At 40.8% G+C, this 12,058-nt stretch overlaps 1 protein-coding gene across 1 annotated transcript in view; it reads left to right on the top strand.

Moving 5' to 3' along the window:
• The window catches only part of igdcc4 (immunoglobulin superfamily, DCC subclass, member 4), a 144,767-nt gene that overhangs the window by 70,743 nt on the left and 61,966 nt on the right, over positions 1–12,058 (top strand). Inside the window, exon 5 of the mRNA XM_060852974.1 lies at positions 10,479–10,613. Within this exon, the coding sequence (XP_060708957.1) occupies positions 10,479–10,613 (135 nt within the window). The remainder of the gene's footprint in view (positions 1–10,478; positions 10,614–12,058) is intronic.

Raw genomic sequence — 12,058 nt, 5'->3', positions numbered from 1 at the left:
ACCGTTGAGGACCTGTTCTTTAATTTAGTTCCTAGTTCCTGATGTCCTCTTTCCTATGTTGACTCTTACTGGTTTTAGTCTCCATAAGGATTAGCAATAAATGATTTGCCCGCTTTGCTCAAAACACAAAATATGGCTAAAATCTTGCAAAAGGATGCTTAAGTTGTCACTTTAAATAATAAAAGTGTTTATTTGAGTGATTCAAGTAATAGAATGTGGTGCTGGCAAAGCACAGCAAGTCAGGCAGCATCTGAGGAGCAGGAGAATTGACATTTCGGGCATAAGCCCTTCATCAGAAAACTTCATTGATCCCTGATGAAGGACTTATGCCCGAAGCATCGATTCTCCTGCTCCTCGTATGCTGCCTGACCTGCTGTGCTTTTCCAACACCACATTTGACTGATCTCCAGCATCAGCAGTCCTCACTTTTTACTGATTCAAGTAATAGCATAATTTAGTTGTACACATATGAAAACGTATCATTTTGATAGCAAAGTTTCTCATGCTTGAGAAATGATGCATTCTCCCTACATTTCTCAGTAAATGGCTGCACCAGTTGGGATGTACTGCTATTAAAATGTGAAATTGGCAGCAAAAGCCAAAGAAAAACAATCCATGATGTAAAATGTGTTTTGTTTCTGTGCATTTAATTATACTATACTATCATTTTAATATTGATATGATATTTGGTGAAATATGTGTAGTTGTAGTTATAGTTATAATCAGGCTAGCAGCAGCTAGTTTTCCTTGAAATAATAGCCCCCAACTGCAGTTCCAGCCTTTCCTGAAAAATAGAAACATGTTTCTTTTTTCTCAAGTGGCTAGACTACAGACTGCTTGGGTTTGGATCCATCACATTTTGCCACATGCAAAATATAAGCAAGGAAGGAAAGAGTTTAATTTGCAAGAACTAGATTTAAGTAAGGGAAAGGTAGGAAACAATGTTGAGGTGGAGGGGACGGGGAAGCAGAAGAAAGACAAGATGAGGTTGAGGGAGCTTAGCAAGATTTTCCACCAATGATCTCAGGCTGCACAGTGGGTCAGATGAGTGTTTCACAATACAAAGAAGGATGCCTTTGTCAGTGCAGCTGTAAATATAAACCATGCGGAGCAAAATACTCTACTCAGTTGAGAAATCGCTTATTGGAAAAAAACTGTTGTTATTTGATACCTTCCATGAATAAAATAATTGGCTGTTGGTTAATAACTAAAATGAAAATTTAGCACTTGGCAGTTTGTCACAATAATAAGTTCTTACTGGATTATAATTTGTTGGCTGCCGAGTATTACCAGCATGTATAAATTTGTATTTTCACAGCCATTTGAAACTTGGAGACAGATTTTAGTAAAATAAATGAATCTTACAAATTATTTACAGATAATAAGCTCATTAACTTCTTCAGAAACCAAGGACTGAGCATATATTTGTAAATATTATGTTGCAAATGGGCTGTTGTGCTACTTTATTATTTCCCAGTTAAGGCCAAGTAATTGGAACAACCCATGAACGAATAAGAATGACAAAGTACTGATCTTTCGGTGAATTGATCTAACCTTTTCTTGGGAGCCTATTTTTAGATGTTACTTAGAGAGGTACGATTTAAAAGAAAAAACTGTTGTCTTCAGGTTTTATATAAATAACCAATTTGGCACTGCCTAGGTGGCAGTATGGGGCAAACCAAAGGTGTGATAACATGTATGAGGGTAATGAATAGCTTGTAATTTTATATTGGCAGATTTTACACTGGGTTAATATCCATAAATGCACAGGGATAAAGTCAAGGTTTCCTTGGCTAAGCAAAACATCTGCTATGGAATGATTACTTAGAGCAGAGTCTTATAAGGGTTTGAGTGATGTGGGCTGTGTTGAGGTTTGTGGTAGAATTGGCCTATTTCTACCTTTTGACATATAATGTGGTGGGTTTTTTGCTAGGCAGATGTGAGTTGCCACTTAAGGGGTTGATGCTTGTTAAGTGCCTTGTTCATACCCAAGCTCACCTCATTAATGTTCAACTTGCTATCTTAGTAAATGTGATGAACAGGCTAGACTTGAAGAAATTTTGACGTGGAAATTGCAATGAATGCCAGGTGATTTTATCTCATCATTTGCTCGGGAGGACCTCCATGTTGATTATGACTAAATAGCATCCTCTGAATCATTATAGCAACTCGCTGATACACTTGCAATCGTACAGGATGCCACCAGATCCAGGGTTACCGCAGGGGTCAGAAAAAACATCAATCCTTGTGTGACATCTATGCGGATTGGAGAAAAATGTGAAATCCCTACCTGTAGGGTGGAGACACCTCCAGACATCCACCAACCCTAATTCCCCACACAAACCCAATAACTGTTTAGTTTGTGCAGAGGGTATTGAGGGACCTTTAGGCAACCTGTCTACTGTGGGGTCCATGAGGCAGTTAAAATCTCCCCCTATAATGATGTGCCGAGACTTGAGACTTATCAGTTTAGAAAAAGCATCTGCCAAGAATTTAAGAGGATGAGCTGGGGGAAAATAAACATTTAAAATGCCATATTCTTCCCCATTTATCACTGCTTTAAGAATTACAAATCTCCTGTATGTGTCTTTAACACATTCCAAAAATTTAAATGAGAAATTTCTCCGAACCAATATATCCACTCCCCTACTTCTGGTATTAAATGGTGAAAAATAAACTCGGTCAGAGCCATTCTGCTGTGATTTCAGATGCTCCTTGTCATCCAAATGTGTCTCCTGTAACAAAGCAATATCCACCTTCTCCTTTCTAAGACTCAAGAGTACCTTCTTCCTCTTAATTGGTGAGTGACTTCTCTTGATATTCCAGATACACCATTTAATCAAATCATTAGCCATAATCTTATGCAATTACACTTAAATTCCAGAGAGGAGGAACCTGAACCACAAATTGCTGAGCCTCAGTGTCGCATGGTCTACCAAACTGAAAACTACATAAACTAAAACCACTACATTTAACAAACATACTATACAAAATTATTAAAAATAAAAAACAACAAAAACCAGACAACAAACCAACATATAAAGCGCCAAAAGCACTGAGTAGGGGAACTCACTCACTCCCTCCTGGAGGGGGCAACTACCCATCCAGAACTCCCCATAAATAGGTATCTAACCATCTCAACCACCTTCTCTTCTCCAGCTAGAGCTGCATCGCAAGCACAAGCTAAAAAGAATAAACACTCCATAGAATATCAATATGAATAAAAAAAATTCTTTTATAAAAGGGGGAATAAATACCCCACTTATTCTTTGGTATGTCCTAACTTAGAAATTTAAAATGTACATCTTAACCACCGCCAGACATAGTTTGAACCAAATTATTATCAATAGAGGTAAAAAAGGGGGAGAAACAAAGCTCCAACCGGATTTCCTCCATTTCTTTTACAGAATGATAAACGCATACCCAAGCAACGATATTTATACATACTACAATTGTTTAACTTAGGTTAGTTTGTCCACAAAGTCTCTTGCCTTCTCCGATGTGTCAATCCATCTCAGGTGATCTGAAGCACTGCCGGATATCTCAGGGAGTACTGAATTCCAAGCTCCTTCAGTCTTCTCTTGACACCATCATACGATTTTCATTTCTGGATCACCTCCGCTGAAAAGTCCTGAAAAAGCATGATCTTAGACTCCTCGTAAATTAGGGCCTTTGGATCCTTCCCCTGGAGTCTGGAAGCCTCCATGACTCTCCTTATCCCGGTAATGATGGAACCGCACCAGGAAAGGACGAGGGCGTTTACCCAGACCCGATCTCCACACTGCAACCTGGTGAGCCCTCTCTATCTACAATCCTCTCATGCCAGTCTCCAAGTCAAGGAATTTCAGAAGCCAATCTTCAACAAATTCTGCAGGCTGCTCACCTTCCTTATCCTCAGGCAGACCGATGATCTGAATGTTTTTTCTCCTGCCCTGTTTTCAAGATCACCCACTTGGTCACGCACATTACGAACCTGCGTCTTCAGGGCTTGGATCTCTTCCTTGAACGAACTGGCATCAGCTTCCACCACTGTGACCCTGTGCTCCACTTCATCCGTCCTCTTCTTCAGGTCTCCCAGCTGCTGCTTATGCTTCTGCAGCATGAGAGAGACTGGAGTCAGCTTCTCTTCAGTCTTCAATCTCCCCAACATCTCGCAAGATTTCGAGAGCTGGTTCACCAGGTCCTGGAGAGTAATCAGCGCCGAGGCTGCTGCAGGCTGAGCTGCAGACCCGGTATCAGATGCTCCTCCTCCCTTTTTAGGCATTTCTGGACAGCTGAAATTACAGGTAAGTCAATTTTTAAATGTTTCTTGGGGCTCCACAATCTTTCCAACGCCCCAAGAAATCCTGATGACCTGGGTTGGGCGGGTTAAAGGACCATCCTGCTCCTGCGATGCGAAGCTCTGCAGTGCGATCTTCTCAGATCGCTGCCTTCTTAGATTCCCCATGCTTGCTGTCTTATTGCTCACTCACTTAGTGTCTGCCTGCATAATTGTACAATGCATGCCTTGTCTTCCCATGCCAATTATTGCAGTCACAAGGCAAGCCAACTTGCCTTGCTGGCAGCAGTCCTCTGTTAAGGGGGATATGCCTTGCTGTATGGCAGTATACTATGCCTCTAGCTTTCTCGTGAGTCATCAGCTTACACAGTAAGCATTGTGGCTGGGTAGGTAGGTCATTAGGCCTAACACAGTCAGGGAGCTGTATATACACTAGGCATATTCTGGGAGCTGCTTATCTGGGACTGTGTGGTTGGGTTGTTCAAAGGGGTGAGCCATGTCTGTCCTGCAGGCCTGGCTTCACATAAAGGACAAAAGGAGATTGAAGAGGGGTGGTCAAGGGTGCTACTGCCACACCAAGGGGCCTTGGCAATAATTCTTTGAGACTAGGGATGACAAGCTGGGGCAATAGGGGTTATGACAACTGTGAAAATGGGCAAAAGTATGTGCAAGGGGAGAACACAGTAAACCATGGATGGTAAAGGAGTCTTGTGAGAGGGTTTTTCGCCATGGTCAGAAGCACCCTGGCTTCAAACAGGTTGGATAGTGTATGACCACATCTGACATGGTCACTGCATGTGCTAAGAACTAGGGTGGAAAGGTGGGCAGATACAGACTCCCGTAGATGTGCTGGCTGGGAACCTGGGAAAGTGTGAAGCCTATGTGGTTCACAGGAAGGGTGGGGATTTGGAAGTTTGGAGGTTCATTGACATGTAGAGGTGGAGGCTTGAACCTACTGGTCAAGAATTGCTCACCTTCATCATGCTGGAAATCAAAAGTAAGAAGAAAATGGCTGTGATCACCCTCTGAGTGGGTAGGAGAAGTGCCTTGATCTGTGAGTAAGGGGATAGGAAAAGCCCACTGGCATGGGGGCATTTTAAAGAAAACAAGATTACACACAGACCCATGTTCTGTACAGGACAAAGACTTTACAGGTTCCCTAATCCCTGGATGTTGTCATACATTGACTTTCTGTTTGCTGTGCACTGTCCCACGCCTTGCTGACCAACTCATTGAAACCAATAATTTTAAGTCTCCGAGGCCAGAGAAAGAATAGAGACATTGTGGTATAAGGTCCAATGGAACTAACAGGAGCAGATAGGTTGTTAATTAGTTCCTGTTAGGCTATTTACACCCTATTCCTCTTGCTTCCAGATGCTGCAACATCAAATGTAAAGTTAAAGTAGTGACATTTATACAAAAAAGCATTGTTGCCTGTGCCACCTCATAGTCTGATCAATAATTTTTCTTAGTCACCTTCCTACCACTAAGTCTTTGTGTAGTCCCTGATTCCACATCTGGTGTAGAGAGTGCCTTCTCCATAATTGAGCATATTGGTCTTGGAAGTTTGGTTGGGTGACCCCAGGCATGTTTGTGTGTGGACGAGTCAAACATGCCGAACATTGTCTTGCTAGAGGCAACTCCGTTTTCCTTTGCATGAAATTCCAAGTTTTGAAGATGGCTGGCTGTGTGGGGGTGGTGAGCCCAGCTACCTTTAACGTGGGAACGTTGGGAGTGGGACTGCTGGTAGTGGTGCTACATATGGTTCCTCCTCTGAATGGATGCCTCTGTCTATTTGTAAGGAGGGGGCACCAGGAATTCCTATAGGAGTCCTTGCCATCTGTTGTCATGCTTTCAGTTCTGAGGACCACTGGCAGGAGTGATCGCGTACAGTTGTGTGTGCGTTTTCAGCAGACTTGTGGTGTTGGACCTAGCTGTCCATGGCAGCTGGCTACCTGTCCATAGAGGCAGCCAGGGGTTTGCATGTCTGGCTGCACCGCAGCTTCTGGTAAATGAGGGCAATTGCATCTTACGTATGTTTGCTGCTCCTGTTCCTCCATGTGCATGTGAACAAAGTCCCTGATTTCTGACACTGTAGGGCCCTTTACTGCCTGGAGCTGAGCAGGTGTCTGGTCTCTGGCAGTCCTTTAGCAACCTGACCAGTTTTATCTGAGGTATCTGTAGAGCTGTCATAGTGAGATGCTCATCAGATTGTGATTCCATATTTTCTAAGGCTAGCATTCTTCTGAGACCTCAGTACTGTCATCCTTGAGGCCAAGGAATTGGCTTTGACTGGAACTGACCGTTTCACTGAGGTTGTGACAGTGATGGTGGCAGCACGTGCAAGACATGAGAGAGAGGTACCATGATTAGTGGTTAGAAATGGTGTGAATGATACTAAAAAGATTACTGTGAGAGTTGTAGTGAAATGAAATGTACTTGGTGGTACATGAATGTTTCCTGCAGGAGTGATCCTGATTGTTTTCAAGTGTGTCGGGCACCCCCCACCCCCACCCCATACCCATACAGGCACTTATTGCCTTGCTGCGGGCTATTTTCCCCTGTATTGAGAGAAAGGGAGGAATTGAATGAGGTGAAAGTAGGTGACACAGTTGTCAGAGCTGGTGCAAGTGAGCTTGGTGATAGGGAACTGTTTTGAGAACAAAGGACATGCGTGCTTAGTAGTTTGGGCAACATGTACTGCAGGTAACAGAGTATTAGAACGCGAGCCATTATTGACCTCCTTATTGCACCTCTGGTAAGCCAGACAGTGGGCACAAAACTGACTAGAGTGGCCACATCTGCTTTGGTATTTAAATATGGAAACAACTGCAAATCAGAACCACAAACAGGAATTTTTGGAAAAGCTCAGCAGGTGTGGCATCAGAGTTAATGTTTCATGGTCGGGTGACTGTTCCTCGGTTCTGAAACATTATGTCTGATTTCTCTCCACAGATGCTGCTCCTAGACCTGCTGAGCTTTTCTGACAATTCCTACTTTTGTTTCTGCTGTAGTGTGGTTGTGCTGCCTCCTCTGCTGGTCCTCTGGTAGAGGACTCCTCTTTACACTATCTTCCCAACCAAATCCTCCAGGTCTCTGTTGGAGAATCACAGTGCCATCTTTCCCTTTTCCAACATTTTCTGGAAATGCCCTTGATTAAGAGGGCACCTTCAGAAATGCCAGTGCACAGCAGCCTTTTAAAACTTCAAGGAATTTCGGTCTTTAGGTGGATATCCGGTGAGTGATTTGACTGGGAACAGCAAGTGGTAAGATGGGACTAGAATTGGATGTGAGGAGTGTCATAGGGGTGTGATGGCTAGTTAATGAGTTGCATTTGGTACAGTGTGAAGTATCACTCGACCTTACAGTGGAAATCATTTCCAAAACGCTGTGCAATTCACATTTCATTAAAACAACATAAGATTCAGCCATTAATGTTTTTTCATTCATTGGATCCCGTAGACACTGATATAAATATTCATTGTGCACACCTTGTTGAAGAGTTGATTATCAAATCTGGCTGGAACATATGAAACTCCAATGGGCCTTGCTTTCCGCTAAGAAAAGTGCACCAAGTATATCCTGGAAAGTAAAAATAACCCTGGCTTAATTTATCCACAACAAATCATCAGCTGAAACCTACTGCCCTTCTCTGAGTTCATCTTGTCCAGTGATTGTTGGTGATATATGTAAATGATATAGAAATCTGTATAAATGATATAGAAAAGATGTGTGGGGATAATATGTAAGTTTGTGGATGACATGAAGATTGGCTGGGTAGTTGACAGTGAGGAGGAAAGTATTAGGTTACAGGTGGATGCATCAGGATTGGTCAGATGAGCAGATCTGTGGAAGATGGAATTTAACTCTGATAAGTATGAAGTGATACACTTTGGAAGAAGTAACAAACCAAGTCCGTACTCAATGAATGGCGAGACACTAGGAAGCTCAGAAGAACAGAGGGACCTTGAACTGATTGTCCATGGTTCCCTGAAGTCGGCAGGTCAGGTTAATAGGGTAGTTAGGAAGTCATACGGACCATTTGCCTTTATCAGTAATGGCATAGATTATAAGAGCAGGGTGACCCTCTTGTGGGAGTGGTAATGTCCCTGTCCATGGACCGGGAGGCCTGGATTCAATTTTCAACTACTTCGGAGGTGTGTAGTAATGTCTGTGAAAAGGTTGATTCGAAAAATCGGTAAAATAAAATTTTAGACCAGGGAGATTATGTTGAAGCTGTAGAAAGCTGGCACACTGAGGATGGGGCATTTAATTCGGATAAGCTCAGGTTGTTTTCTTTGGAGCAGAGAAGACGGAGAGGAGACTTGATTGAGGTGAATAAGCTTGAGGAGAAATGAGGACTGTTGAAGTTGGAGACCAGAGTCAAGAGTGTAATGCTGGAAAAGCACAGCAAATCAGGCAGCATTCGAGGAGAATCGATGTTTCAGGCATAAGCCCTTCATTAGGAATGAGGGTGAATATGATTGAGGGGCATGGGCAGGGCGGATAAAAAGCAGCTATTCCCCTTTAGGTCAGTGACAAGGGAGCATAATTTTAAGGTGAAAGGCAGGAGGTTTAGAGGGGAGTGGAAGAAAAGGTTATACAGTCAGAAGGTGATAGAAATCTGGATTGCACAGGCTAGGAGGATAGTTGAGGCAGGTATTTGGAATAGCATTTGAAATGTCACAACATTCAAGGCAATGGGTCAAATGCTGGAAAGTGGGATCAGCATTGATCTACAAAACCAAAGGAATTGCAGATGCTATAAGTCAAAAATAAAAGTTACTGGAAAAGCTCAGCAGGTCTGGCAGCATTTATGAAGATAGATCAGAGTTTACTTTTCGGTGACCTTTCCTCAGAACAGAATAGTTTTCACCGGTGCAGGGTGAATGGCCTTTTCTATAGTGTATGATTCTATGAGCCTCGCTGCTGTTTTTGCCTTGTTTTCACTAAACTGATCATACAGCATCTATTCCTGGCTCCTGTACTAGATGAAATTGTAAACAGTGTCCTACCTAAGCATTGTTGCCTTGCTTGCAAATCTGCTAACATAATCCACTGTTCAAACAAGCTTCATGAACCCCTGTCCTTGCGCAGATTTCATGGTTGTAATGGGCAAACTGTATGGACTAGTAAACCTTTTCCTCTTTGTTATTACGTACTTATACTGAAAATTTTGTTGTGTCTGCAATGATCTTGTATAGAAAACTGCCTTTATTAGGTTGAAGTTTATTTATTTTGAAAAGTGAAATTGTCATGTTATGGTAGCTTTAAATTGAATATGTGTGTGTCAATCAGTGATGGATGGGAGGTATACAATGCTGATAGTTTATGTGTGAATATGCACTTTGAAAATTGTGGATGCTTAAAGGAACATAGTCTTTAAGGAATTGGAAAGAATAATTGTGCTGCATAGAAATAATATCTGATTGTCCCTTTGCAGAATGGAAAATATATTTCTGTTTTCTTCCCTCAAGGAGGGAGGAAGCAGTGTGTGTGCACATTGTGTTTTACTTTGCTGTAGTGTTGGGTTTTAGAGACTATCAGAAACAATCTGTAAGAGTTAATGGGTTTCTCAAAAGTTAAACTTTATTCCTCCAGAAAGTCATATTTATGCAAAGTGGTGGTACTGATCCAGTGTTTAACAGCAGAAAAATGGCAGTTTTCCAGTTTGATAGGTAATGGAAATTGCAGCTTTGGAGAAAGATTTTGTAGTTCTGGAGAAATATTTCATGCAATTGATGCTTGTAAAGATGCGGAGCATAAATTAAAAACATCATAATGCTTTAATAGCTTTTGTGGTGTTAAGAAGTTGAGGATTTTACAAGTGGAGTTTGGGAGAACCTAAGTGATAAGCGATGACACATGGGGATTTTAAAAATTAGCAAACACTGAGGCATTTGCAAGTGGTATTGGAAGCACAGAAGTGATAATTGATAACGTGGAGATTAAGAATTCTGCGAGCGCTTGTAGGAATGTTGAGCAAGTTTAAAAGCATTGATGCATGCAATGATGCACAATATAAGAACTTTTGATAAAGGTGTTGGGGGAGGAAATGTATGCACTTCTGTAAACATTTGAAAAAGGTAAGATCATTGCATCCATGTCAACTAATTAAGTTCTTAATTTGTTTTATCTAAAAGACCACTTGGAATTAATTTGTTGGTCTTTCTGTTGAGTCCAACTATCTTTTTTTTAGGAATTAAATCAGTACCGACGGATGTAGTCATCATTGCCCACCCAAAGAATGTGACTGTTATTGCTGGTCAAAGTGCCATTATGGAGTGCTTGGCATATGCTGATCCAACACCATTTGTTTCTTGGATTCGTGAGGGTGAGTTGAAATTAAAATTTAAAATAGAAATAAAGTCAATTTGTGAAGCTGTTTGAAGCCTTACTAAAAGACAACTGTGTTTAATGTTAGAGCAGTACAATTGGTTTTGACATTGAGAGGTACATACACCATTCATATCTTAACAACTCTGGTTTCTGTAGCTTATCATTTTTCCTGAAGTATCATTCCCATTCTAGTTAAGAATTTTCTTTTTCTTTATTCCTATCCCATCCAATTTCCAAGAAATTCGATAGATGTGTTGATTCATTCAGATCAGTGGACACTAATAATTACAGAGAAACTCAACAGATCTGACAGCATCTTTAGAGACCAAACAGTGACCCTTCAGAACTAATTGTTGAGCTCAAAGATTAGCAGCTGAATTTCTACAAACTTTATTTATTTTCTGAGAATACAAATAATAAACATTCTACCTTAGAAGTATACTGTAGTCTCAAGTTGGATCTTTTAGCAAACGTACCTCTGTTTAGGAGGTCATGAGTTCAAACCTCATTGTAGGTTTTTAGAATATAATCTGGGTTGACACTTCAGATACTTCGCAGAACAATTGCTGTGTTGTCCAAGGTACTGTGTCTGGATAAGACATTACATTGAAATGTTTGGCTTTTAAGGTGGATGAAGTAGAACAAGGGTATTTTCCTTTAGCCTTGATTAATATTTATCCATCATAGTAAAATCGGTTAATTTGTCCTTTATTTCACTGCAATTGTTTGACCTCTCAAAGAGAAATTCTGTTTGCCTACATAATAGTGACAGTACATGTGAAGTAATGCATTGATTGAATTACTTTGGGAAATTCTTAATATGTAAAAGGTGATTTATAAATATAAATTTGTATTTTCTTTCTTACTGTATACCCTCTGTATATCCACAAAATCATGAATTGTAAATTTGCCTGTCCGTGCCAAAAACTAACAATAAAAATCAACATCTGCAGGAAAAAATCTCTTATGCATAATTTTTAACATATTTTTAACCTACTTTAAACGAGCTCAGCACTTGTGTATCTCATCATTCATGGGTATTCTTTGGTACTGAACCTTCGCAGATGCAGGACTAATTCAGAATAGCTCTGTAAAATCTTGCGTATTGAAACTGTGAAGTGTTATGTTCAGATTGCACGTGAGGTATGATCTGGTTGTTATAGAGTGTTAATGACAAATTTCTGACAGACAGTTATTGGAGGAGATCAAAAACCAAACTTCACAGTTGTGGGAGATCAGAAGTATGATGAGTGAAGAATTCCTCACTGTACTTCTCCCACCAATGTCAATAAACATTTCTTTGTACTATTTTGAGTAAATCACCCCATCACTCTAAAAGGAGCAAACTAAACACAAATGACCAAATTAATGAATTACCAATTCTTTAAAGGGCTAGTGTCTTATTATATTCTTTAAAGCAAACAATAATCAAATTAACAA

This window comes from Hemiscyllium ocellatum, chromosome 39 (genome assembly GCF_020745735.1).
Source record: "Hemiscyllium ocellatum isolate sHemOce1 chromosome 39, sHemOce1.pat.X.cur, whole genome shotgun sequence".
NCBI lineage: Eukaryota > Metazoa > Chordata > Chondrichthyes > Orectolobiformes > Hemiscylliidae > Hemiscyllium > Hemiscyllium ocellatum.
Note: the sequence above shows the minus strand (reverse complement) of the source record. Positions and strands in the feature narration are given on the sequence as shown.